The following is a 22,660-nucleotide window of genomic DNA, read 5'->3' on the forward strand; positions in this document are numbered from 1 at the left end:
TACTTCCTTTTGAGTTTGTGAAGACTCAACAAGACATTTAAAACATTGAGAAACCTCTATAAATGTGTAGTAGAGAGTATATTGACTGGCTACATCAGAGCCTGGCGTGGAAACACTAATGCTCTTGAATGGAAAATCCTGCAAAAAGTAGTGGATTCGGTTCAGTCCATCATGGGTAAAGCCCTCCCAACCTTTGAGCACATCCACATGAAAAGCTATCACGGGAAAGCAGCATCCATCATCAGGGACCCTACCACCCAGGGCATGCTCTCTTCTCACTGCTGCCTTCAGGAAGAAGGTACAGGAGCTCCGGACTCACACCACCAGTTTCAGGAACAGTTACTACCCCTCAACTTCACTTGCCCCATCATTGAAATGATCACAACAAAATGAATCTCAGGGTCGTGGTGACATAATTTGACAATAAATTGAACTTAATGATGACACTGTCAATATGTCAATAATGACACTGGTCATGTTACACTTAAACATGAAATTCAGATTTCATGCAAATATGTTTATAATCACCAAACAATGTGATGATCTTCGCTTACAAAAGAAGATAAATGCAGTCCCAGGCACTGTAACTATTGAGAAACTTAAGGGAGGGGGTATATCATCATTGCATCAAAGCAGTTGAGGGACCTGGAAGCAGATGCTCTCAAGATGAGGAGGCACTGTGCTGGATAACTTTTTAAAATGTTGCTTCCACTGTCATCTGCCTCATTTTCCATTTGTGGTGTCATGTCAGCACTTTAAAAAATTTCAGTTTCGGAGATCTTTGAACTTTGGATTTTCAGATAAGGGGTGCTCAACTTCTTTTGCACCCTGTATATTATGATGTAGGTTGAATACGTTACTTTACTGAAATTAGAAAGTTCTTCATGTGTGAACATATTCTGCTGGCAACTAAATTCCATCCTGCTTTCATCTAGCATTTACCAGTGTTGCTTAGTGAAAACAGCATAAAAGCTTGTGGTCAGCTCCCGAATAAAGCTCACAGAAGACATCCACTTTAACTGAAGGGATTCACTTACCTAAAATACCAAACAGACATCTTTCATACAGAATTCCAATTGGACGTTTATTTATACAATAGCCCAGGGCCCTGACTCTCTTACAAAGATAACTGATAATTCACACTCAACAACATTTGAAATTGGCCATAAAATGATGACTATCTGTCAGAGTATCAGAGACTCAAGTCATTTGGTCATCTCTTTTGAGAAAGAAAAGGTCAGAAGTTGCCTGAAAGCTATCATTACCTCTGATTTATTGACTCACAAGATTATCCCAAAATTGTCATAAAATCAGACAGGCTTCAGCATGTTTTTGGATCCTACTATTCCACATGGTTAGTCAACTTGAAACTTGAAGTAGCCTGCAGAACTCAATTCTTCTGTAGAACAAAGAATAGTACAGCACAGTACACACGCTTTGGGCCATGATGTTGTGCCACTTTTTAAACTACTCCAAGATTAACTTAACACTTCCCTCACTCACAGCCTTCCATTTTTCTTGCATCCATATACATATCTAAGAGTCCCTTAAATATTCCTAATGTATTTGTCTCTGTTGCCACCACTGGCAGCACATTCCATGCACCTACCACACTCTGAGTAAAAACCCTACCTTTGACATCCCTCCACCATACTTTCCTTTAATCAACTTAAAACTATGCCTGCTCATATTAACCATTTTACTCTAAGGAAAAAGATGTTAGCTGTCTACATGATTTATTCCTCTTATCATCTTATAGAGTTCTACTGAGTCACCTCTCATCTACCTTTGCTCCAAAGAGAAAAGCTCCAGTTCTCTCAATCTTTCCTCCTCAGACATGCTCGCTAATCCAGGCAGCAGCCTGGTAAAGCTCCTCTGCACCTTCTCTAATGCTTCTGTATCCTTCCCACCTACAAAGAGCTGAACAAAATGGAACACAATATTCCAGTGTGGACTAACCGTAATTTTACAGAGCTGCAACATTCCCTCATGGATATCAAACTCAATCTCCCAACTAATGAAGGCTAACATACTACTCAAAACCTTAACCACCCTATCAATTTGTATGGTAACTTTAAGGCACCGAGGGACATGGACCCTAAAATCCCTCTGTTCCTCCATACTACTAAAAGTCCTACCATTAACTCTGAATGCCCTTTTCAAGGTTCATCTTCCATAGTGTATCACTTCACAGTTACTGCCAATAAAGCCCAGAAAATTCTCTCAGATATAAACAATGTAGGTAGCCCCTTCACTCAGACTTACTTAAACTTGTTCCGTCAGTAAATTCGCAAAGACAGTAACTAATGTAGCTCTGGGAACTGAATAAGTTCAAGTGTACTGAACTCTTGGTGGGATGCAATGAGTTCCGTGTCATCAAGTCAAGTTTATTGCCATGTGAAAAATTACATGTTTGCACAGGTGCAATGAAAAACATATATGGAGCAAAATCAAAGGCACACAGCATCATAGACAGGACATGTGGAGGAAATTCTACAAGAAATATACAAGAATAGAACAATTACAACCAAAAATAAAGAAGGTCCATTGTAGTGCAAAGTGGTTAAAGTGCCATTACACTGAGGTCGTCACTAGGGCTGTCCAGGTTGGTCCGAGGACTGATTGCTGGAAGTGAAGTAGTTGCACTTGAATATGCTGTTGTGGGACTTCAGACTTGGTCCATGCCCAAAAAATGCTCAAACTAAGCACTTGTTTGATCTTATGTTTATTTTTCCAAATGACCTCCTTGCTACGAGGACAGATCCGGTCAGTGTTGTCATGGAAGGTGACCACTTCCTCTAAAACTAAGCAAATGTAGAATGCTTTGGTCACGTGTGGTACATGTGTTAAGTACTTTCCATGTACATGAGTACTGGAGGAAATGGGAAGGTAGAATGCAGGTGAAACCAGAGGGACCACATACCGATGCAATTCATGGTTATGCACCTTGCTTTTTTCAACTTTAATTATTTATTCCCATTATGTACCTTCCAGAAAATAATGAGGACAAGTCTTGTACATTTGAATGTGAATACTGTGAGTTGTAAGAGAGTGCAGAGTTGAATGTTAGGTTTGTCTGAAAGTAAAAATTAAGATCAAGAGTAGGGTCAATAGTTAGAAAAAATAGTTCAAGTTGCTATGAGGGACCAATATCAAAAACTAGATTTTGGATTAGGCAGGGGTGCAACACCAGAACAGGAAAAAAATATATTCATAATGTGGTTATGCTGCAAAGCTTGTTGCTCCTCCTGTAAGATGTGTGATTGTGACATACATAATGGTCTCCATGGTGATGACATCAGCAGGAAGTACACCCAACTTCAGCTCCTGATTAAAAAGGTCAAGGAACTGGAGCTGAAGGTAGAGGTGCTCAAGACCATCCGGGAAGCTGCAAACCTCCTGGTTTCACTGAGGTGGTCACCCAGGGAGTGCACGCTTCAGATAGTAGATGTGTGATAACCTTAAAAGTAAGGGGAGTAAGCAGGCAGTGCAGGGTCCCCTCAGCAACAAGTATACCCCTTTCGATACAGTTGGGGGTGGTGGGTGGGGGGAAATGACCTATCAGGACACAACAGCAGCAGCAGCCAGGCCAGTGGCACCGTGGCTGGCCCTGAGGCTCAGCAGAGAAGGGTAATTTCAGGCAGAGCAAGAGTGATAGGAGACACAACAGGGGGGCAGGCAGTAGATTCTGTGGTTGTGAAAGAGAAGTCAGGAAGGTGTGTGCCTCCTGCACACCAGGACCCAGGATGTCTCAGAGTGATTGCAGATGGTTATAAAGAGGGAGGGGGAACAGCCAGAGGCTGTGTACACATTGGCACCAGTTGCATAGGTAGAAAGGTGGAAGAGGTCCTTTGCAGTGAGTATAGGGAGTTAAGGAGAGGCTGAAGGGCAGGACCACCAAGGTAGTAACCTCTGGGTTACTCCAGGTGCCATGTGCTAGATAGGGCAGGAACAGGATGATAGTACAGATGAATGAGAGGCTGAGGGTGTGGTGCAGGGGGTAAGCTTTTAGATTTTTGGATCACAGCGATCTCTTCTGGGGAAGGTACAACTTGTACAAAAATGATGGGTTACAACTGACCTGAGAGGCACCAATATCCTTGCAGTCAGGATTGCTAGAGTTGGTAGAGAAGGTTTAAACTAATTTCACAGGGGGATGGGAATAAGAGTGTTATGGTTGAGGGTGGAGCACTTGGTATACAAGACGATGCATTGAGTAGTCAGACTGTGGGGGATAATAGGGCAAAATTGCAGTCAGTGGGATGGGTTGAAGTGTAATGACGGGCAAAATCAAAGAGGGGGATGGTGTTATATTTGAGTTCATGCAGTATACAGAATATGCAAGATGATCTAGTAGCACAGTTAGAGATTGCCAGGTATGACATTGTGGGCATCACTGAGTAGTGGCTGAAAGAAGATCATACATAGCCAGAAGTTGAAAATCCAAGGATACACTTTGTACCAAAAAGGCAGACAACATGGCAGAGCGGGTGGAGTGGCTCTGTTAATAAAAAAATGAAATTAAATCCTTAGAAAAATGTATCACAGGACCGGAAGATGTAGAATCCTTGTGGGTAGAGCTAAGAAATTGCAAAGGTAAAAAGACCCCGATGGGAGTTATATACAGTCCTCCGAACAGTAGCCAGGATAAGGGGTACAAATTACAATGGGAGATAGAAAAGGCATGTAAAAAGGGCAATGTTACTATAGCCATGGGGGATTTCAATATGCAGGTAAATTTGGAAAATCAGGTTGGTGCAGAATCCCAAGAGATGTAATATATAGAATGCCTACTACGGCAGATTGTGGGTGTACACTATGGGGGGGTGGGGGTGGTTGTGTAATGAACTAGACTTGATTAGGGAGCTAAAGACAGGAATTCTTAGGAGAGAGTGACCATAATATGATAGAGATCACCTTGTAGTTTGAGAGGGAAAAGATAATGTCAGATGTATCAGTATTACAGTGAATTAAAGGGAATTGAAGACGCATAACTGAGCTAGCCAGCCAAAGTTGATTGGATGGAGACACTAGCAGGGATGGTGGCAGAACAGCAATGGCGGGAGATTCTGGGTATAATTCAAAAGACTCAGGATAGATATATCCTAAAGACAAAGTAGTGTTGTAAAAGGAGAATGAGGCAACCGTGGCTGACAAGGGAGGTCAAAGTCAGCATAAAAGGAAAAGGAAGTGCATATAATATACCAAAACTTAGCGAGGTTAGAGGATTCAGATGCTTTTAAAAGGTAACAGAAAGCAACTAAAAAAGCAATAAGTAGAGAGAAGATGAAATATAAAGGTAAGCTAGCCAATAATGTAAAAGAGGATTCCAAAAGTTTTTTTCCAATATATAAGAATAAAAGACAAGAGTAGACATTGGACTACTGCAAACTGATGCTGGAGAGGTAGTAATGGGGGCAAAGTACTGGTAGAATGCCAGAAGTTCAAAAGTGTTGGGGGCAGAAGGGAGTGCCATTGCCATTACTAAGGAGAAGGTGCTTGGGAAGCTGAAAGGAGATGGACTTACACCTCAGGATTCTGAAAGAGGTAGCTGAAAAGATTGTGGAGGTATCAGTAATGATCTCTCAGGAATCACTAGGTTTTGGAATGGTTCCAGAGGACTAGTAACTTGCAAATGTCACTCCATTCTTTAAGGCGGGGGGGTGCGGGGGTGAAGGCAGAAGAAATGAAATTATTGGCCAGTTAGCCTGACATAAGTGGATGGGAAGATGTTGGAGACCATTATTAAAAATGAGGTTTTGGGGTACTTGCAGGCACATTATAAAGTAGGCCAATGTAAGCATGGTTTCGTTAAGAGGAAATCTGGCCTGACAAAGCTGTTGGAATTCTTTGAGGAAAGGTCGATGGGAGTATGCAGCACAGATTAGATGGGACGAAGGGTCCGTTTCAGTGTGGAAATTTTCCTTGACTCCATGACTCTAAATATCAGGCAGAATAGACAAAGAAGTGTCATTGGGCATTGTTTACTTGGATTTTCAGGTCTTTGACAAGGTGCTCACATGAGGTAGCTTAACAAGATAAGAGCCAATGGTATTACAAGAAAGATACTAGCATAGATAGAAGATTGGCAGGAGGCAAAGAGTAGGAATAAAGGTGGCTTATTATGGCCGGCTGCTGGCAACTATTGGTGTTCTGCAGCAATTAGTTTGGGCCACTCCTTTTCACGTTATATGTTAATGATTTGGATGTTGGAACTGATGATTTTGTGGCCAGGTTGGCAGATGTTACAAAGATAAGTGGAGAAGCAGGTAGTGTTGCAGGAGGACTAAAGATTGGGAAAATGGGCAAAGAAAAGGAAGATGAAATATAGTGTGGCACAGTGTACGTCATGCTCTTGCTAGAAGGAAGAGGGAATAAAGGCATGGACTGTTTACTAAATGAAGAAAAAAATTCAAACATCAGAGGTGCAAAGCAACTCCATGTGCAGGATTCCCTAAAGGATAACTTGGAGATCGAGTCTCCAAGGCAATGCAATGCTGGCACTCATTTTGAAATGACTGGAATACAAGAACAAGGATGTGATTCTGAGGCTTTATTAGCCATTGGTCAAACCCCACAGAGTATTCTGAGCAGTTCTGGACCCCTTATCAAAGAAAAGTTGTGCTGGTATTAGAGAGGGTGCAGAAGAGGTTCACAGCAATTATTCTGGGAATGGAAGTGTTAATTATGAGGAGTGTTTGATATTTCTGGGCCTGTACTCACTGCAGTTTGGAAGAATGAGGGGGGGATCTCATTGAAACCTATTAAATATTGAAAAGCCTAAATAGAGTGGACATGAAGAGGACATTTCCTATCAGAGGGCTAAGTCTCAGAATAAATCGATTTCCACTTAGAAAAGAGACAAGGATTAACTTTTTTAGCTAGGGGTGGTAAATCTGTGGAATTCATTGCAATGGACTGTGGAGACATCACTGAGTACATTTAAACTGGAGGCAGGATAAGTGAAAAGAATGCGTATATTCATCATTTTATAGACAAACCTTGTGGACAACAGGGGGACACTGAAGGCTCAGCAAATGAGCTTACTCTTGCAACCTTGGCAATGATAAGTTTAACTGTAACAATGAAATGTTCAGTGATAGTATGCAGACCTGAGAGGTTAAAGTAACACTGAAGACCACTGGAAGGTGGTGGGTCATGTTTTATTTGCAGGTATCTATATACATTCTGTTTATATAGCTTCAATCTTACCTATTACATCTCAGTTCAAGCCGGCGTTATACCTAGATCCTGCTACAGATGGATCCAGCAAAATTAATCGAATAGTTATGAGTGGAGCCAAGCATTGTTCTATCAATGAACACATGATCCAGAGATAGTCCCTGAAGCAGCTGGAAATACTGTGTTTGAAGCCAGTAATGCGAACTGGAGCTGCTATGGTTTGTTTTTGACCACCCCCTCACCCATGTCCTTCTTTGGGTCAGGTTTAACTCCAATCATTGGCAGATTTTCCCATTTGTTCTTTGATCACGAGGCAACCCTCGTGGAACTTTATACTCATTGGAATTTAGAAGACTGAGGGGGGATCTTATTGAAACATATAAAATTCTAAAGGGATTGGACAGGATAGATGCAGAAAGATTGTTTCCAATGTTGGGGAAGTCCAGAACGAGGGGTCACAGTTTAAGTATAAAGGGGAAGCCTTTTAGGACCAAGATGAGGAAAAACTTCTTCACACAGAGAGTGGTGAATCTGTGGAATTCTCTGCCACAGGAAACAGTTGAGGCTGGTTCATTGGCTATATTTAAGAGAGAGTTAGATATGGCCCTTGTGGCTAAAGGGATCGGGGATATGGAGAGAAAGCAGGTACAGGGTTCTGAGTTGGATGATCAGCCATGATGATACTGAATGGCGGTGCAGGCTCAAAGGGCCGAATGGCCTACTCCAGCACCTATTTTCTATGTTTCTATGTAACCCTCTGCTCTATAATGGTATATTTTTTTATATATGGTGAAAAGAGCAATGCATACCTCTCTTCTGGCATACAAAAAACAACTTACTAATGCCACTCTACTGCAATATTGACAGCTGCCTTTTTTAAAATTTTCATTAACTGTGCTGCTCTTTGATAAGGCTGGGTGGGTGTGAATGAACTCTACTAGGTTTATGGCTACAATTCTTTTGAGAATAAGACATAGCTGGACAATTACACTGGCCAACAAAGATTTTGCTGCCTGAAAACCTTCGGGTGTACCTTTTGGGTTTTGGGCTGCTGATCATGAAAATCACCAGGTAGTTTCCCTATCATGCACCACTTTATTGAAATTACTTGTATTGCCTGTTTCAATTCATAATTCAAGTCAATTAAAAAGTTGTCCACAATGTAAGCTGAAACCATCGAGTATAGTATGTCACAAAGATTAATTTTCTGCATCCCATTTAGACGTCTTCCCTGCAAATCTTGGCACTGCCAGTGATGAGCGTGGCGAAAGGTTTCACCAAGACATTGCGGTCATGGAGAAACCGTATCACGGCAACTGGAATCAATGCTGGCTGATTATTGCTGGATACTTCAGCGAGAAGCCTCAGACACTGAGGCCAAATGAAAATCATGAACAAAACATTTGCACTACTGCAAAACATCAGCACCATTATGCAATTAAATACATTATGCAAGAGCTGCGAGACTCAGGAGCTCAGAGATACAGAGAGAGCTATGCGTCCGAGTGAATGATTCACAAAAGGCTAGTACACAACTACGGCAAATAATTAAGAGAGCCTAGTGCTTACTGATTATTGCTTGGGGAAATGAATACAAAAGGCTGTTTTAAAGATATTAGCGAGACCCCACATTGAGTATCATGCAGTGCATTGGCCTGCTTATTCAAGGATGGGTGATAATGCATTCAAAGTAGTCTGGAGAAGAATGATGAGGGGATGCCACAGTAAAAGTAGTTAGTGCAACACTATTACAGCCCAGGGCATCAAAGTCGTGGTTTCAATTCCAGTGACCTCTGTAAGAAGTTTGTAGCCCTCTACCGCGAGCGTGGGGATGTCCTTCGAGTGCTCCAGTTTCCTCCCACAATCCAAAGATGTACCAGTTGGTAGGGTAATTGGTCACTGTAAATTGTTCCAGCATTTGGCTAGGTTAAAGCGGGAGTTCCTGGGTAGCACGGCTCGAAGCGCCATAAGGACGTATTCCATACTGTATCTCAATAAATAAATAAAAGTATAGTAATGTCTAAAAATTGGCAGTTTGTTTGATGACAAAGGGTTAGACAGACTTGACTCACAGAGGCTGGAGTGCAAGGGGTGTTGATTGAAAAATATAAGATCCTGAATAATCTTGGCAAGGTGGATATAGAGAGTTACATCTTGTGAAGGAAGAGCTGTTCTTCACTGGCAGTATTCTGTAGCCTTCACTCTGGTGCATTGATAGAGTGCTAACTTAACTCTGTCAGAATTTTGGCTTTGCACTGGAAGAAATTTGCCTTGTGTTATGTGTTCATTATTTTTATGCCTTCATCTAAAGCATACTCAACAGTACTATTGACATGGTAGCTGCCACTGAACTCTTGGATTGATATCAAGCTATGAAGACACAGACTTTGGTGCTGCCCAAGCACTTTGCTACTGATGTTTTCTGTTGCAAGATTTCTTATCAGTCTACCATTTACATAGTAGTTGTTATGCCCTCATTACAAAGCCAAAACTGAGCTTTTACAAGGTCTATGAAGTTGTAGTTCCCAGTCACTCCATAATTTCCGTGATAGGAGGAGGTCAAGAATGCTTTCCCTGGTGTCAGTTCCTTTAGTACCTGTCACTGGTCCAGAACCAGCAGATACTTAACTCAGTACTCAGACTATTAATCAGCAGATAAATCATTTATAGCACAGTAAGATTATTTCATATAAATACCACCAAGATCCATTAATATTCTACATAATACTGCATTCTCCTGACATTTGTGAGCACACATGACACAAAATGTACTCTAAACAAGCTGTAATTCAATTAGATATAGTTTATTCATTATATAGCTGGAATTTCACCACAATCAAATAATAAATACCAGCTAATCAGATCAGCTACACATGAATGGTTACTTTAATTTTATTTTCCCTTTCTTGACTTCTGTAGGAGGCAGATAATTCTCAGGTCAAATGACCAGTTGAGAAACTGAAGCATTTGTTCCTTTTGGAAGATCCTGACTGGTTACCCAAAAGAGCTGATGATATTTATGCAGCAGACAGTACAAATTAGGTTGGATGGCTCACAATTCAGCTCAATCAGCCTATTTGTACAGAATATGAAATGACACAAAATGACAGAGTTCCTGACCTGGTTCCATTACCTTAAAATAATTTTCTCTTTAAAGAAATAGCAATCATCGAAATGTTTTATGACAATTTCAGGATATGAAAAATGAGGCATTTGTGGTTCTACGAATCAGCCGCAGAATATTGCTAGGAAAACTATGAAGAATTATTTTGGGAAATGACTATAGTTTTCTTTTCTCTAATCCCTCCTTTTCCAATTACTCACGCTGCCAAACTAGCATCCAAATAAGATGGACATTTTTAGTCCTTCCTGCCTATAAACTGGACAGGTGATTTCCCCACATTGTTGCTTAACCATCCATTAGAATATACACAAGAAGAAAGGTGTGTGCCTGATTTCTCCTGTTGGTAAGTTGCCATAACTAATCGGTACCTCAGAAGTTAGGGACCACTGCAGGAAGTCCTGTGATTGTAAGCTTGACTTCTTCCCATTCTACAGCATCTCGCTGTACAATTCTTGTCGCAATACAAATGTACGCTTGCAACAGCAGGGCAGGAATTTGATGGAAAAGGTGGGCACAAATTTTTAGTGACTGTGTGATGCACCATCAATAACTCTCCAAGACGTGAGGCGAGATATTGGCTTTTATTGACTGGAAGAAAGAACAAGCAGTAATTGACCACCATACTACATCCTGGAGACTGAGAGCAGGGCTCAGGCCTCAATCGCCTTTATAGTGGGGTCTGTGGGAGGAGCCACAGGAGCAGTCAGCGGGGGGGGGGGGGGGGGCGTGTCCAGACAGGTGTATGTAGTTCACCACAGTACTGTACTATGTTCTATGTAATTATACCGGGGTCTGTGGGAGGAGCCACAGGAGCAGTCAGCAGGGGGCGTGTCCAGACAGGTATATGTAGTTCACCACAGTACTGTACTATGTTCTATGTAATTATACCGGGGTCTGTGGGAGGAGCCACGGTCAGTGGGCGGGGCCACAGGGGCAGTCAGCAGGGGGCGTGTCCAGACAGGTAGATGTAGTTCACCACAGTACTGTACTATGTTCTATGTAATTATACTGGGGTCTGTGGGAGGAGCCACGGTCAGTGGGTGGGGCCACAGGAGCAGTCAGCAGGGGGGCGTGTCCAGACAGGTGTATGTAGTTCACCACACTGTGAATATTTCTTAAACTTACATTTCTACACACGTCATCCACATCAGAGTAATATCATGGAATTGATTACTTCTTGGTGTTTGTAGAGGATTTTCCTCCTTGGTTATTTCTGTGGTTACTTGACCTGAATATCACCTGAACTATAGAGGAACTGTGTATAGAACAGCCCATGCTTTCAGCCAAAGTGTCAGTAATACTAGTGATGTAATTCAGTTCCCCTTACCTTCAAATCAGGAATGCCATAGCCTTTTCTTAAAGTGATCTGGAAGACTTCTAATGAACTGATGTAGGCAGCAAGCCTTGTAAGGCTCTGTTTGCCACTTCCCCCAACACCAACAAGAAGTGCATTTCCTCTGGGAGACTCCAAAATCCGGTTAATCCGGCAGCTGGGACAAATAAAATGGTGAGATAATTATTCATTGCTTACATTCGTTTTGTATCAGTAACAGCACGAAGGAAAAAAGCATGCATTCTTACATGTGACTCATGGCGTCCTCAAAAAGAACTAAGCTCATTGCAGCATTTACTTCATTGTAATTATCCAGCGTTTCCATCAAGATTTTGTTCAAGGAATCCCAGTTCTGTACGGGCATGTACTTGGGTTCTCCAACCCCACCGGAAAAGTGGCAGTACATGTTCATAATTTTAGCCTGCTCCAGGGTCTCCTCCATGTCCTAGGGTACAAAAAAGCCACATGTCATTTTTTCCTAAAACCAGCTTGGTACTTTTATACATAGTTGATTATTCTTGTTCATTAGATAATTGTGCAATATTTTAAAAATCAAATGGAAGCATTATCACTCCTGCACTAAATGCATCAATGGGCACCAAACATTTTTAATCATAGGGTAATAACTAATCGTGCATCTACCCTGTGTTTTACCTGCATTTTAATCGGCATATATGTCTATATATTAGATTTTTGCCTTTGGTAGAAATAATAAATAATACTGTGTGAAAAAATCAAAAAGAACTTTAAATCAGCAGAGATACAAGTTTCCAACTTTTGTTCCAAACAAAGTGTTTATCCCTTCTACTTTATCCAGTCACATTGGATTTGCATGCTGTTCCCCAGAATGAATGGCTATTGACTGTCCTCCAGACTACTGGTATTTTGAGGCATGGAGAGCAAAGTATGAAAGGGGGAGGGTTGATTTCTACTCCATACTATTTTGATTGACAAGACAAAACAGGGCCAATTTAAACAAATCAATTTCCTGTGATTTCCAAGATGCTTGCTGGATGGTTTTAAGGCAATTTCTTGAATGACTGTTGTGCCCTCTTTAACACATTTATTTGTCTTGGAGCCTGAAACTATGGCACATACATCAAAGAACTTCTTCACCAATTCTGTCTGGATTTTATCAAAGACACTGAAGTCTTTTTCATCCATCATCTTATCCCTGTAGACACGATTAGATTCGTGCTGGTATAACGTGACCAAATCTTGAGGAGTTTTCAGACATTCAGGTGTACTGAAGAGAATACCCTGTGAAAAGCACATAAAACGTTGCATTAGCAACACAAGTAATTTGTTGAAATGAAAAAATATGTACAATTTTACAGTGACTTTCACAACTTCATTACAAGTACTTCTTTTCCAGACCATGCTCAACAGGATTTTGTAACTGATCAAGAAACTAGGCTTAATTCTTATTCGGGAACTTAATTAAAATTATTTCATAATTCATTATCCTGGAGAAAAATCATTAAGGAAGTAGAGGAATCAAACTCCAAAAAGAAACAATTTGTATGAGATTCAAATTTTCCTTCAATATAACTCAACTATTTGCCGTGCTTCAAATGCTGTTAGACACTGAAATCCAGAGGGCTATTATTGTACTTCCAAGAGAGATGTTTAACTTAGTTACAAGGTATATTAGATAGATCATTACACAAACTGTATCCTTGGAAGAGGGAAGTTCATAAATGCCCAAAGTTAACTGCAGCACAGGACCCCAGAATGATCAATGAGATTGTCTGCCTGGCGTCAGTGTAAAAAAAATATAAAATATTACCTTTACAACCTTTAAAAAACTTTTTTCGAGAATAACAATAACAACGTATAGTATAATTAGAAATAACAAACAATGCTCTTACAGCTGTCAATAGGTCACCACTAAAGCTCTACTGGTTGCTTCATTATAGGAAGGATGTGGAGGATTTCTAGAGGGTGCAGAGGAGATTTACTAGGATTCTGCCTGGACTAGAGGGCATATCATATGAAGATAGGTTAAGCAAGCTAGTGTTTTTCACTATGGAGCAAAGGAGTATGAAAGAGGTGTATAAGATGATAAGAGTTACAGTTAGAGTGGACAGCTAGCACCTTTATCCCCAGAATAGCAATAGTTAATACAATAGTCCATATTTTTAAGGTAATTGGCAGAACTCTAGTTGGGGGGGGGGGGGGGGAAGATGCCAGAAATAGGATTTTTACACAGAGAGAGACAAGTGAATGGGGACAGACTGACAGGGGTGGGGTAGAGGCAGATACATTAGGAACATTTAAGAGACTCTTAGATAGGCAAATGGACGAAGGAAAGATGGAGGGATATGGGCTCTGTGGGAGGAAAGGAATAGTAGCTTAAAAGGTCAGCACAACATTGTGGGCTGAAGGGCCTGTAGTGTGCTATCCTGTTCTACGTCCTACGTAAAGATCTAGCATGCAGATAGTAGTGTGAGAGTAAAAAATATTTCTTCTAGTGAAAAGAAACAGATCTGCAGACACCTGAAGGCAAAGCTCCATCAGCAAACCTGTGGCTTAAGAAATAGATGGTGGTTGAAGACAGTGCAGGAGACACTGCTACTACCCAATGGCTATGACATGCATGTTTTTCCACACTTTGAAAGCCATCTATAGTTCAAACTCACAAAGCCCCATCCAAATGACAGCTAAGAATAAGGGTAAGCTCATTAGGAGCAGAGAGTCAATCTATACCTGGGTGGCAAGAACACCTCAAAGTGTGATCAATTCTCATATGAGCATCCTGGACTCCATTATGACAGCAATTTATTTGGGTTATTTATGAAATTTTTGAAGTGATCATGCTCCTCTGGGCTGGGTTGTCTATGAGACCCTGTTACATACTTTCACCAGACTGCTAATTTCTAGTAATGTTCACAAGGATGGACACCACAGACACTCAGCCAACATTAACAAAAAGAGAAAGCAGTAAAAGGCAAAAAATTATGACTCTATTAAAAAGACAAGCTGGCTAATTTCAGAAGAAATAATTTTTCTCCACTCCCATTAAGTGATTAAAACATAAACTTAAGAGAAAAGCTGTGCGTGCATAGGCAGAATGTGATAGGAAAAGTCAGGAAGAAACTAAGAGACAGCCAAGGACCAGCTGGTACAGCCTGATTTATGAGTCACTCACATTTAGAGATCTCATCATCACTGTACCAAATTTAAATCAGTCAGTACTGGCCTGTGATTTAATAAATCTGATAAAGAATTCAATGTTCTTACAATCTTATTGCCAGGACACAAGGGATGTATATGTGCAAAGCAGCATAACAAAACTAGGATTTGTATAAGAGTTGGAAACATTTAGGATCAAGTGAACATGGTGCTTTCAGAAGACAGATTCTGAAAGCTTGCCAAATGTCTTGCAGATCAAGAAGATCAAAAATGGAATTAATATAGACAGCCCAATTTTGAGCTTGTTTTGCCCAGAATTGTTAAGAAAGTGTGTTTTCACATAGATATGATATGACACTATATTGGCTAGACTCAATTAGATTTATTTTCAAAATGCAGTAACACTGGTAGTTAACAATCAGAACTCATTGGCTGTAGTTTATATTACGCTATTCAAACTAACCTGTTTTGGGGGGAAAAATGGGAATATATAATTGTAGAAGACACAGGAATAAACCTTACTTGCCTCCCACTAGCCCATCCTTATATGAATGGACTGACCTCTGCCCCAAATTTGACCTGATCCACCACACTGATGAAGGCTTGAAGTTATGTATTCCTTTTATTCAAGATTTTTAGATTTATTTGTGCAAAGTGTTGCAAGTTATGTTTAAATCATTATGAGCTTCTTTTAAAGGTCCTCAATTTTTTAACATCACCCATCCTGAAATGAGACCAAAGGCTGGACATTGTTAAAATTGTGAAATCTATAACCTTAAGCCTGTGTTACTGAGGGGTTAACAAACATTGTAGTTGTTAGTGGAATTATTATGTCAAATTCATTGCCAAGTTAGCAAGTACCTGGCTAATATTATTCTGCTATTATTATTGGCTAATTAATATTATGAAACATTAAATATTTTAATTTTATAACCTTTCCTGCATTCTTCACTAATATGACAATGGGCTTAGCCTTTCTGTGATGAAACTTGGTCTTTCATTGAATATAGCCAATTGTTGGACACACTTACTCATCATGGGCTGAGCATGGCTATTGAGCTATTTATTGAATGACCAAAAAATGGTCTACAGAACTCAAATTCAAAATGTGCACAAAGGATGAGATTGTAGTTTGATTACTCACAAAATTTTAGGGAATATCTTTATGTTGAGAAATTATATCAACAATTGCCAATTTATCAGATGTTTATGTTAAGCTGATAAGAGACCAGTAAAATGGGCCAATGAGAAAAGGAATAACAGCAGCTCATTCCTTCTCTAACTCCATTTCCCACTGTCATATCCTAACCAAATGAGTGCTGAACTTGCATCTCTCTATTTCAGCGCCTCTTTAGTTTACAATGGCAAATTGTTTTAACAATTCGGATACATTCATCTGATCAAAATCCTGCAGCAGAGAGAGTAATGCACGCAATTGGTTTCAAGACATTGGCAAAAGTGTCAACGAATCTACCTTTCTTGTTATCTTTTGGAGAATGGCTGACTGAAAAAAGAACTAAACCTTTTTTTCCCTATAAAAATAGGAGATGTTACACCATTCAAACCAAACTCAAGCATCAAAACACGGCGGTGAAAGATCAAAGTTCTGGCAATTTGGCTAAGAGTGGAGCAGCTGGGAGTGGAGATCAGACGAGAGGATGAGCACAAGCTGAGATAGTCATCGTTGAGAGGATAGTAAGGGATACCTGCTGTAGACAGATGTGGAAGACAGAAGTGTGAGGCATGAACCTCCACTTCAGTCAGTCAGGGCTGCAGCTTGAGGCAACAAGACTGATTAGAATGGGGATTGTGGCCCATGTTTGTTCAAAAAGGAGTTGGTAAGATCACGATTTCATATGCTACCTCTACAATCAGTTCAGTAAATTCCTAATGGCAAGTTATCCCGAGGCTTAATTCTATTGAGTGCTGTTATCGCCAATACAGTGCTTGACCAGGTTGGGAGGAATCCCATCATTGCCAGGTGCTTTCCCTGGGGCCAGACGGTCAATTGCCTTGCTGAGGTCCCTCAATGGTTGGTACGGAGTTGAGTTCATCCATGATAGGTAGACAATCAATGGTATCAACAGCTGAGCTAACAACATTTTCCCCTCAATTCGAACTCAGAGTAGTGTTCTTTCCAGCGTTCCATCTGCTTCCTTTTATCGGTGATTATTTCACTGCTCGATGACTTCAGGGTGCTGTCTTGCTCTGCAATATGACACGGGCCTTCTTGATGCCATCATACATCAACCTAATGTTGCCTGTCACAGCTGGTGTCTGAATGTCCTCACTGAGCTGGAGCCAGTTCTCATTTGTGCACTGCCTTGCAGTCTGTTGCACTTTGCTTCTAGCAGCTTGAAATGCCTGAAGTGTTTGGTCGGATGGTGAGCGCTCGTACTCTGTGAGAGCTACATGCTTGGCTTCGATGACAGGGGTCATGATGTTGGACTTTGCCTCAAACCAGTCACTGCTCTTTGTGGTCTTTCTTCCAAAGATAGAGAGTGCTGATTCGTGGATGGTGTCTATCGTTCTGTTGCAGTATCTCCTTGTGAGAAGGTAGTCATAGCACCCTGTACTGACCTGGCAAACTGGTCAACCTTTTCTGACTGTTTCTTCTCTGTTGTGTTGGTGAGAGGTTTTCCAGTATATTTGGAGTGGTAGATTTTTTTCGGACGTAGTTTGATCTTGCAGCATACTAAAGCATGATCCGTATCACAGTCTGCACTGTGGTATGAGCGGGTGATTAGTACAGAGTTGATGAATGAGCGCCTGCTTGTGATCATGTCTAGTTGGTGCCAGTGTTTAGACCATGGATGTCACCATGAAACCTTTTACTGCGACTTCATCTGAAAGTAGGAGTTAATTACACACAGGAGCAGTACGCCAGGGATGTTGTCCATTTTCATTTATTTTGCCAATTCCGAAGTGGCCAAGACAAGATGGCTAGGAATTGTTATCGGCTCCCACTCTGGCATTAAAGTCACCAAGAAGTACGAGGTACTCATCATGGAATATTCCTGACAGCAGCTTCTAATTTGTCGTAGAACATGTCTTTTGCCTCAGAGGTAGAGTTCAAGGTAGGGGCATACACACTGATGAGAGATACTGGGCCATGGCTGGTATGTAGGCGGAGAGTCATGAGTTGTTCTGATCCATTTTGTGGTAGCTCCACCATTTGCTACAAGGAGATCCTAACAGCAAAACCCACTCCATGCTCCATCTACTCCAAGCAGGAGAGGAAACTCAATAGTTTTCACCTGCACAGCCTTCACCACATCCTCAGCATCACCTGGAGAGACAAAGTCCCAAACTCTGAGGTCCTCTCCCACACTCGACTTCCCACAATGTTCACGCTTTTAAGACAATGCAGACTGCGCTGGCTGGGCCACGTCCGTCGTATGAAGGATGGTAGACTGCCAAAGGACATCCTCTATGGAGAACTAGCAACAGGCAAGAGGAACGTTGGTAGACCCCAGCTTCACTTCAAGGACCTGTGCAAGTGCGACATGAAAGCCTTAAAAATCAACTCTGAGCGCTGGGAGGATACAGCAGATGACCGCAACAAGTGGCAAGGTACTCTTCAGCAACACCTAGAGCAAGGCGAAAGACTGATCCCGAGTCAGTTTGAGGAGCAGAGAGCTAAACAGAGAGTACAATGGACAAACAATTCCACTGCGCCCTACACATGCAGCAACTGTGGCAGAGCCTACCGTTCCAGGATCGGCCTCAATAGTCATAGTTGATGCTGCTCGACAAACCAGTGGCTATGAGAGGCGCAGTACCCATGGTCGACCACGACTGACGGAGGCCACAATATCACCAATAATGTATGACACATGGCAATTTGATCTATTAATGGTCACCTCAAAGAGCCCTGAGGCCCCATATTTGCTTATGCCTGTTCCAAGAATAGGCACTGTTTGTTTTGAAATGATTACAAGGTCCCTGCAGCAGAAGGTTTAATACACTAAAATGCAGTTGAATTTATAAATTATTGTATTCAAGACTAATAGATCATGAACAAATCATCATAAGGTAATTCAAATCTGTTGTTCTGAACGGAAGAATGTAAAAGACAGCGATAATAGAACAAATGGAAAGTAGAACTGCAACACTTCCATCTTGATTAAGGGATGAACAATAGAACACAGGTGTTTAAGTCCAAAACATAAATCTTATTGCAAGAAAATGATGACAGCTCAAGATAACGGGATTTAGTTTTGTTTTTTGTTTACTTTAAGCGAGATGCTCACATATCACATGGTAGTGTGATGTATGCCATTTACATACTTTTACATATAACCGGTAATGAATTATTTAAACAAAGAATGCTGAAATATTAAATACACAACAGGCATACATTATAGACAAATAAACAATAGGAAGTGATAATAACCCAGTACTTTAATGACACATTCATGCATATTTTGTACAAATGTAATGACAGTTAAGATTTCAGTGTGGCTTGGTTTAATTGTGGATGTGACCATGACAGCAATTACCCAATAGAGTTGCAAACTTAGAAATAAATATCTTCTTTCAAAATCTTCACATTACAGGAGAAATTTGAAATTTCTAAGTGCTACCTCGTTGCTCTCACTGTTGGAAAGCAATCAGACCTCTGTGGCTCCTACCTAACTCAGCTGCTAGAGATCAGGATTAAATCTAACCAGTGGTACACTATACTGCTGAACTCTAACTGCAGCTCTTCTCTAAAACGGCTTTTCACAGCAGAGTTGCACAGCTGTCTGCCTTAGTGAGGGGTAAACATTCCATACAACCTCACTCTGAATTACTTTACATCTACAATTCCCAAATTAGGTTAGCAGAGACTCAGTGGTATCCTAGCTCTTCGCATTCACCTGTTAGATCTGTCAAATATCAATATTGTGGCTGCAATACCCACAATGTTCAACACTCCAAATGCATCACAGCTTGTTTGACAGTTGCTCTGCTCAAGACCACAAACAATTGCAGAGTTGTGAACATAGTCCAGTCCCATCCTTTCCTTCCCCGACTTCATCTACACTTCCCGCTTTCTGGGGAAGTATCTAACAATCAAAGACTCCTCCTACCCTAGTCATTTGCTCTTCTTAAACAGAAGGTATAGAAGTTTGAAATAATGTGCCACCAAACTAGAGGGTGGCTTCTATCCCACTGTTAACAAACTCGTGAATGGACCCCTCATGTGCTAGATGAACAATGACCACCCAATCTACTTTATTATGTCCCGGCACTTATAATATTTACCTGAATTGCACTTGCTCTGTAACCCCAAATCTACAGTATACCTGTATTGTTTTCTTTTTATTACCTCTGTAACTATTTATGACATGATCTGGATGGATAGAACACAAAACATAGCTTTTCACTGTATTTGTGACAATAATAAACCAATACGTATACTTAGTCAGATACTGCAGAATTCAAGTAACAAATCTACATTATATCCAGGATAAGTTGAGGGTTATTACTGTGATTAGAGAGGGACTTCAAAATTTTTTTCCCCTTTTTTCTTGTTCAGAGGATATTAATGTCAAAGATATTCATCTTTAATTTTTGAACAACCATGGAAGATTGGCAACCTAGTCAGGTTCCAACTGAATCCATGGTTAGTCTGCAACATCGACACAGCTACAAAGTGGACTTCACAACTCTACAAATTCTTCATCAGACTGCTGCCTCATGTCTTTACAAGATGGGTGACCCCTAGCCATTAGCAAGATGCTTCAAAGATTGTCTGCCTGGTATCAGTGGTTGCGTAACCAGGGCTTGTGATATGCATGAGATGCTGATATAACCATCCACCACCTGTTCCCATGGCTTCACGTGACCATGAGGTGGGGGTGGGGAGATGGGGAGGTACCAAAGCAGGTGAATCACTTTGCATAAGGCTAACCCACATGCCAGCAGAGAGAAGGAATAGAGATGTATTTTCACCCCGCCACCCAGATTAGTGTCTTCCCTTATCAAATAGCATGCAACTTGGAATGGGTAACTTTATTTTCTATCTCCTGTCTTCTCCTATCATTTCAGGTCTCCCCCTCCCCCTTTTAAATCTCTTACTATCTCTTTTTTCCATCAGTCCTGATGAAGGGTCTTGACCGGAAACATTGACTGTACTTCTTCCTATAGATGCTGCCTGGCCTGCTGTGTTTCACCAGCATTTTGTGTGTGCTGCTTGAATTTCCAGCATCTGTAGATTTTCTCACATTTTTATTTTCTATTCTTCTCATTTTGAAAAGGCCAGAGCACATTGTATGATAATAATTTTCCATTCATGTTTCCAGCATGGGAGTACAACACCTGCAGCAATATCATCAAAAATTACAGCTAGACACCAAAGAACACCCTACCTGAATTATTAGTTATACTTGATTTTTTTTTCTTAAAGCACTTTGTTTTATTTAAAGCACCTTGGCAAACTTCACAGCACTGGATCTATATGCCCTAATTGTTTTGCAAGATGCAACATGATTTGCAAATGACACAAAGCCAGCTCAAACTACTCAAACCATGCATCATTCCACTAGATGCCTCTTAAGTATAACACAATGTGACTGGAGACAACGAATGGCATATAAATATCTTGTATTTACTCCACCTACAACAAACTGGTGAAAACATTACTAATCCCAGGTTTTTGAACAAAGTGAAAATCCCATTATAATGGCCAATGTAAAATAAATGTTACTAAAATAAGCCGTAAAATACAATTGGCTTAAGACTCTAAACTCAAGCATTTTTCTAGATATTTTGTCACCATTTGGCTATAAATAAACCCATTGGCAATTAAATTAACTGTTCAATCAGCACTTGGTGAAATAAGATGGACCCACTTCTCTCCCACAGCAAATGATTCCCCACTTGACCTTGATTATTGACAATCTTCCTGATCATTAAATTTCAAGTGCCCCTAAAACAACGAAGGGAGTATAATTCTTCTTGCCATCCTGTCTGGGCTTTTCAACAATTTCTTAAGAAACTGGCAAAAGGCTGACACTGCCAAGTTGATCCCTTCAATCCTATTTAATATAGGTAAGCCTTTGCATTCAATGTTTCAAATGATATGTTGATTTATGTCTCATTTTATTCTTCTGTTGCTAAATAGAAGTTGTAATTTAATTGGTCCTTAAGCCCAGAAAGTCTACCCTTGTAACTAGTCATTACTTGAATTACATCAGAATGTATCTGCAGCTCAATGAGGGAGACAGAATTGGATGATAAATTTCCAGATCTACTGTTATGAATGTACCACAGCTCTGAGGGGCCGAAGGGGCGGGAGCAGCCCCCTCCTTCTGGAGAATCACAAGATCTCTATTAATTCGGGTCTCAGACCAAGGAAATGAGAGACAATGCAATGGTTTTGACCATTGTTCTTAGAGACACCTGTGTGAATTGCATGTCCCTGCTACGTGACAACTACCAGGGATATGGACACCATTGGGCAATGTGGGGGTGGAGATTGCATCACCCTACTTTGATGGACATCTACAACTCTGCAAGTCAAGATAAAAGGGGACTGCAGGAGGCGGTACCCCAGCGACGCACCAGAAGGACACCATCGCTCAGCGCTCCCGTGCTAGCAGGAAGCCATTCAAAGCCACGTGCATTCCGTTTCTCCTTTGCTTGGGGAGTGGGTGGCTGATAACACCAAAAAGGACTTCGAACTAAAAACGGGGAACCAACGCTCCCCTGATTCAACGGAGTTGCTTCATAAAGACCCGGGCAAGTTTTTCCTTTCCTCACCAATCCCTCTCTCTCTGTCGCAACACGTGAAACCCAGCGATTCCTAAAAGGCTGAAGCCTGCAGACTTCAGAGTGACTTTTATATTTCCAATGGACAATATATTATCCCCTAGACAACAGTAGAGCTCATTTCTTAA

At 41.0% G+C, this 22,660-nt stretch overlaps 1 protein-coding gene across 2 annotated transcripts in view; it reads right to left on the reverse strand.

Moving 5' to 3' along the window:
- The window catches only part of dnah9 (dynein, axonemal, heavy chain 9), a 527,557-nt gene that overhangs the window by 295,072 nt on the left and 209,825 nt on the right, over positions 1-22,660 (reverse strand). For both annotated transcript variants that reach the window (XM_059948782.1, XM_059948781.1), the window contains 3 exons: positions 12,738-12,899; positions 11,888-12,084; positions 11,634-11,796 (listed from right to left, as the gene is read on the reverse strand). In XM_059948782.1, the coding sequence (XP_059804765.1) occupies positions 11,634-11,796; positions 11,888-12,084; positions 12,738-12,899 (522 nt within the window). The remainder of the gene's footprint in view (positions 1-11,633; positions 11,797-11,887; positions 12,085-12,737; positions 12,900-22,660) is intronic.

Source organism: Hypanus sabinus, chromosome 23 (genome assembly GCF_030144855.1).
Source record: "Hypanus sabinus isolate sHypSab1 chromosome 23, sHypSab1.hap1, whole genome shotgun sequence".
NCBI lineage: Eukaryota > Metazoa > Chordata > Chondrichthyes > Myliobatiformes > Dasyatidae > Hypanus > Hypanus sabinus.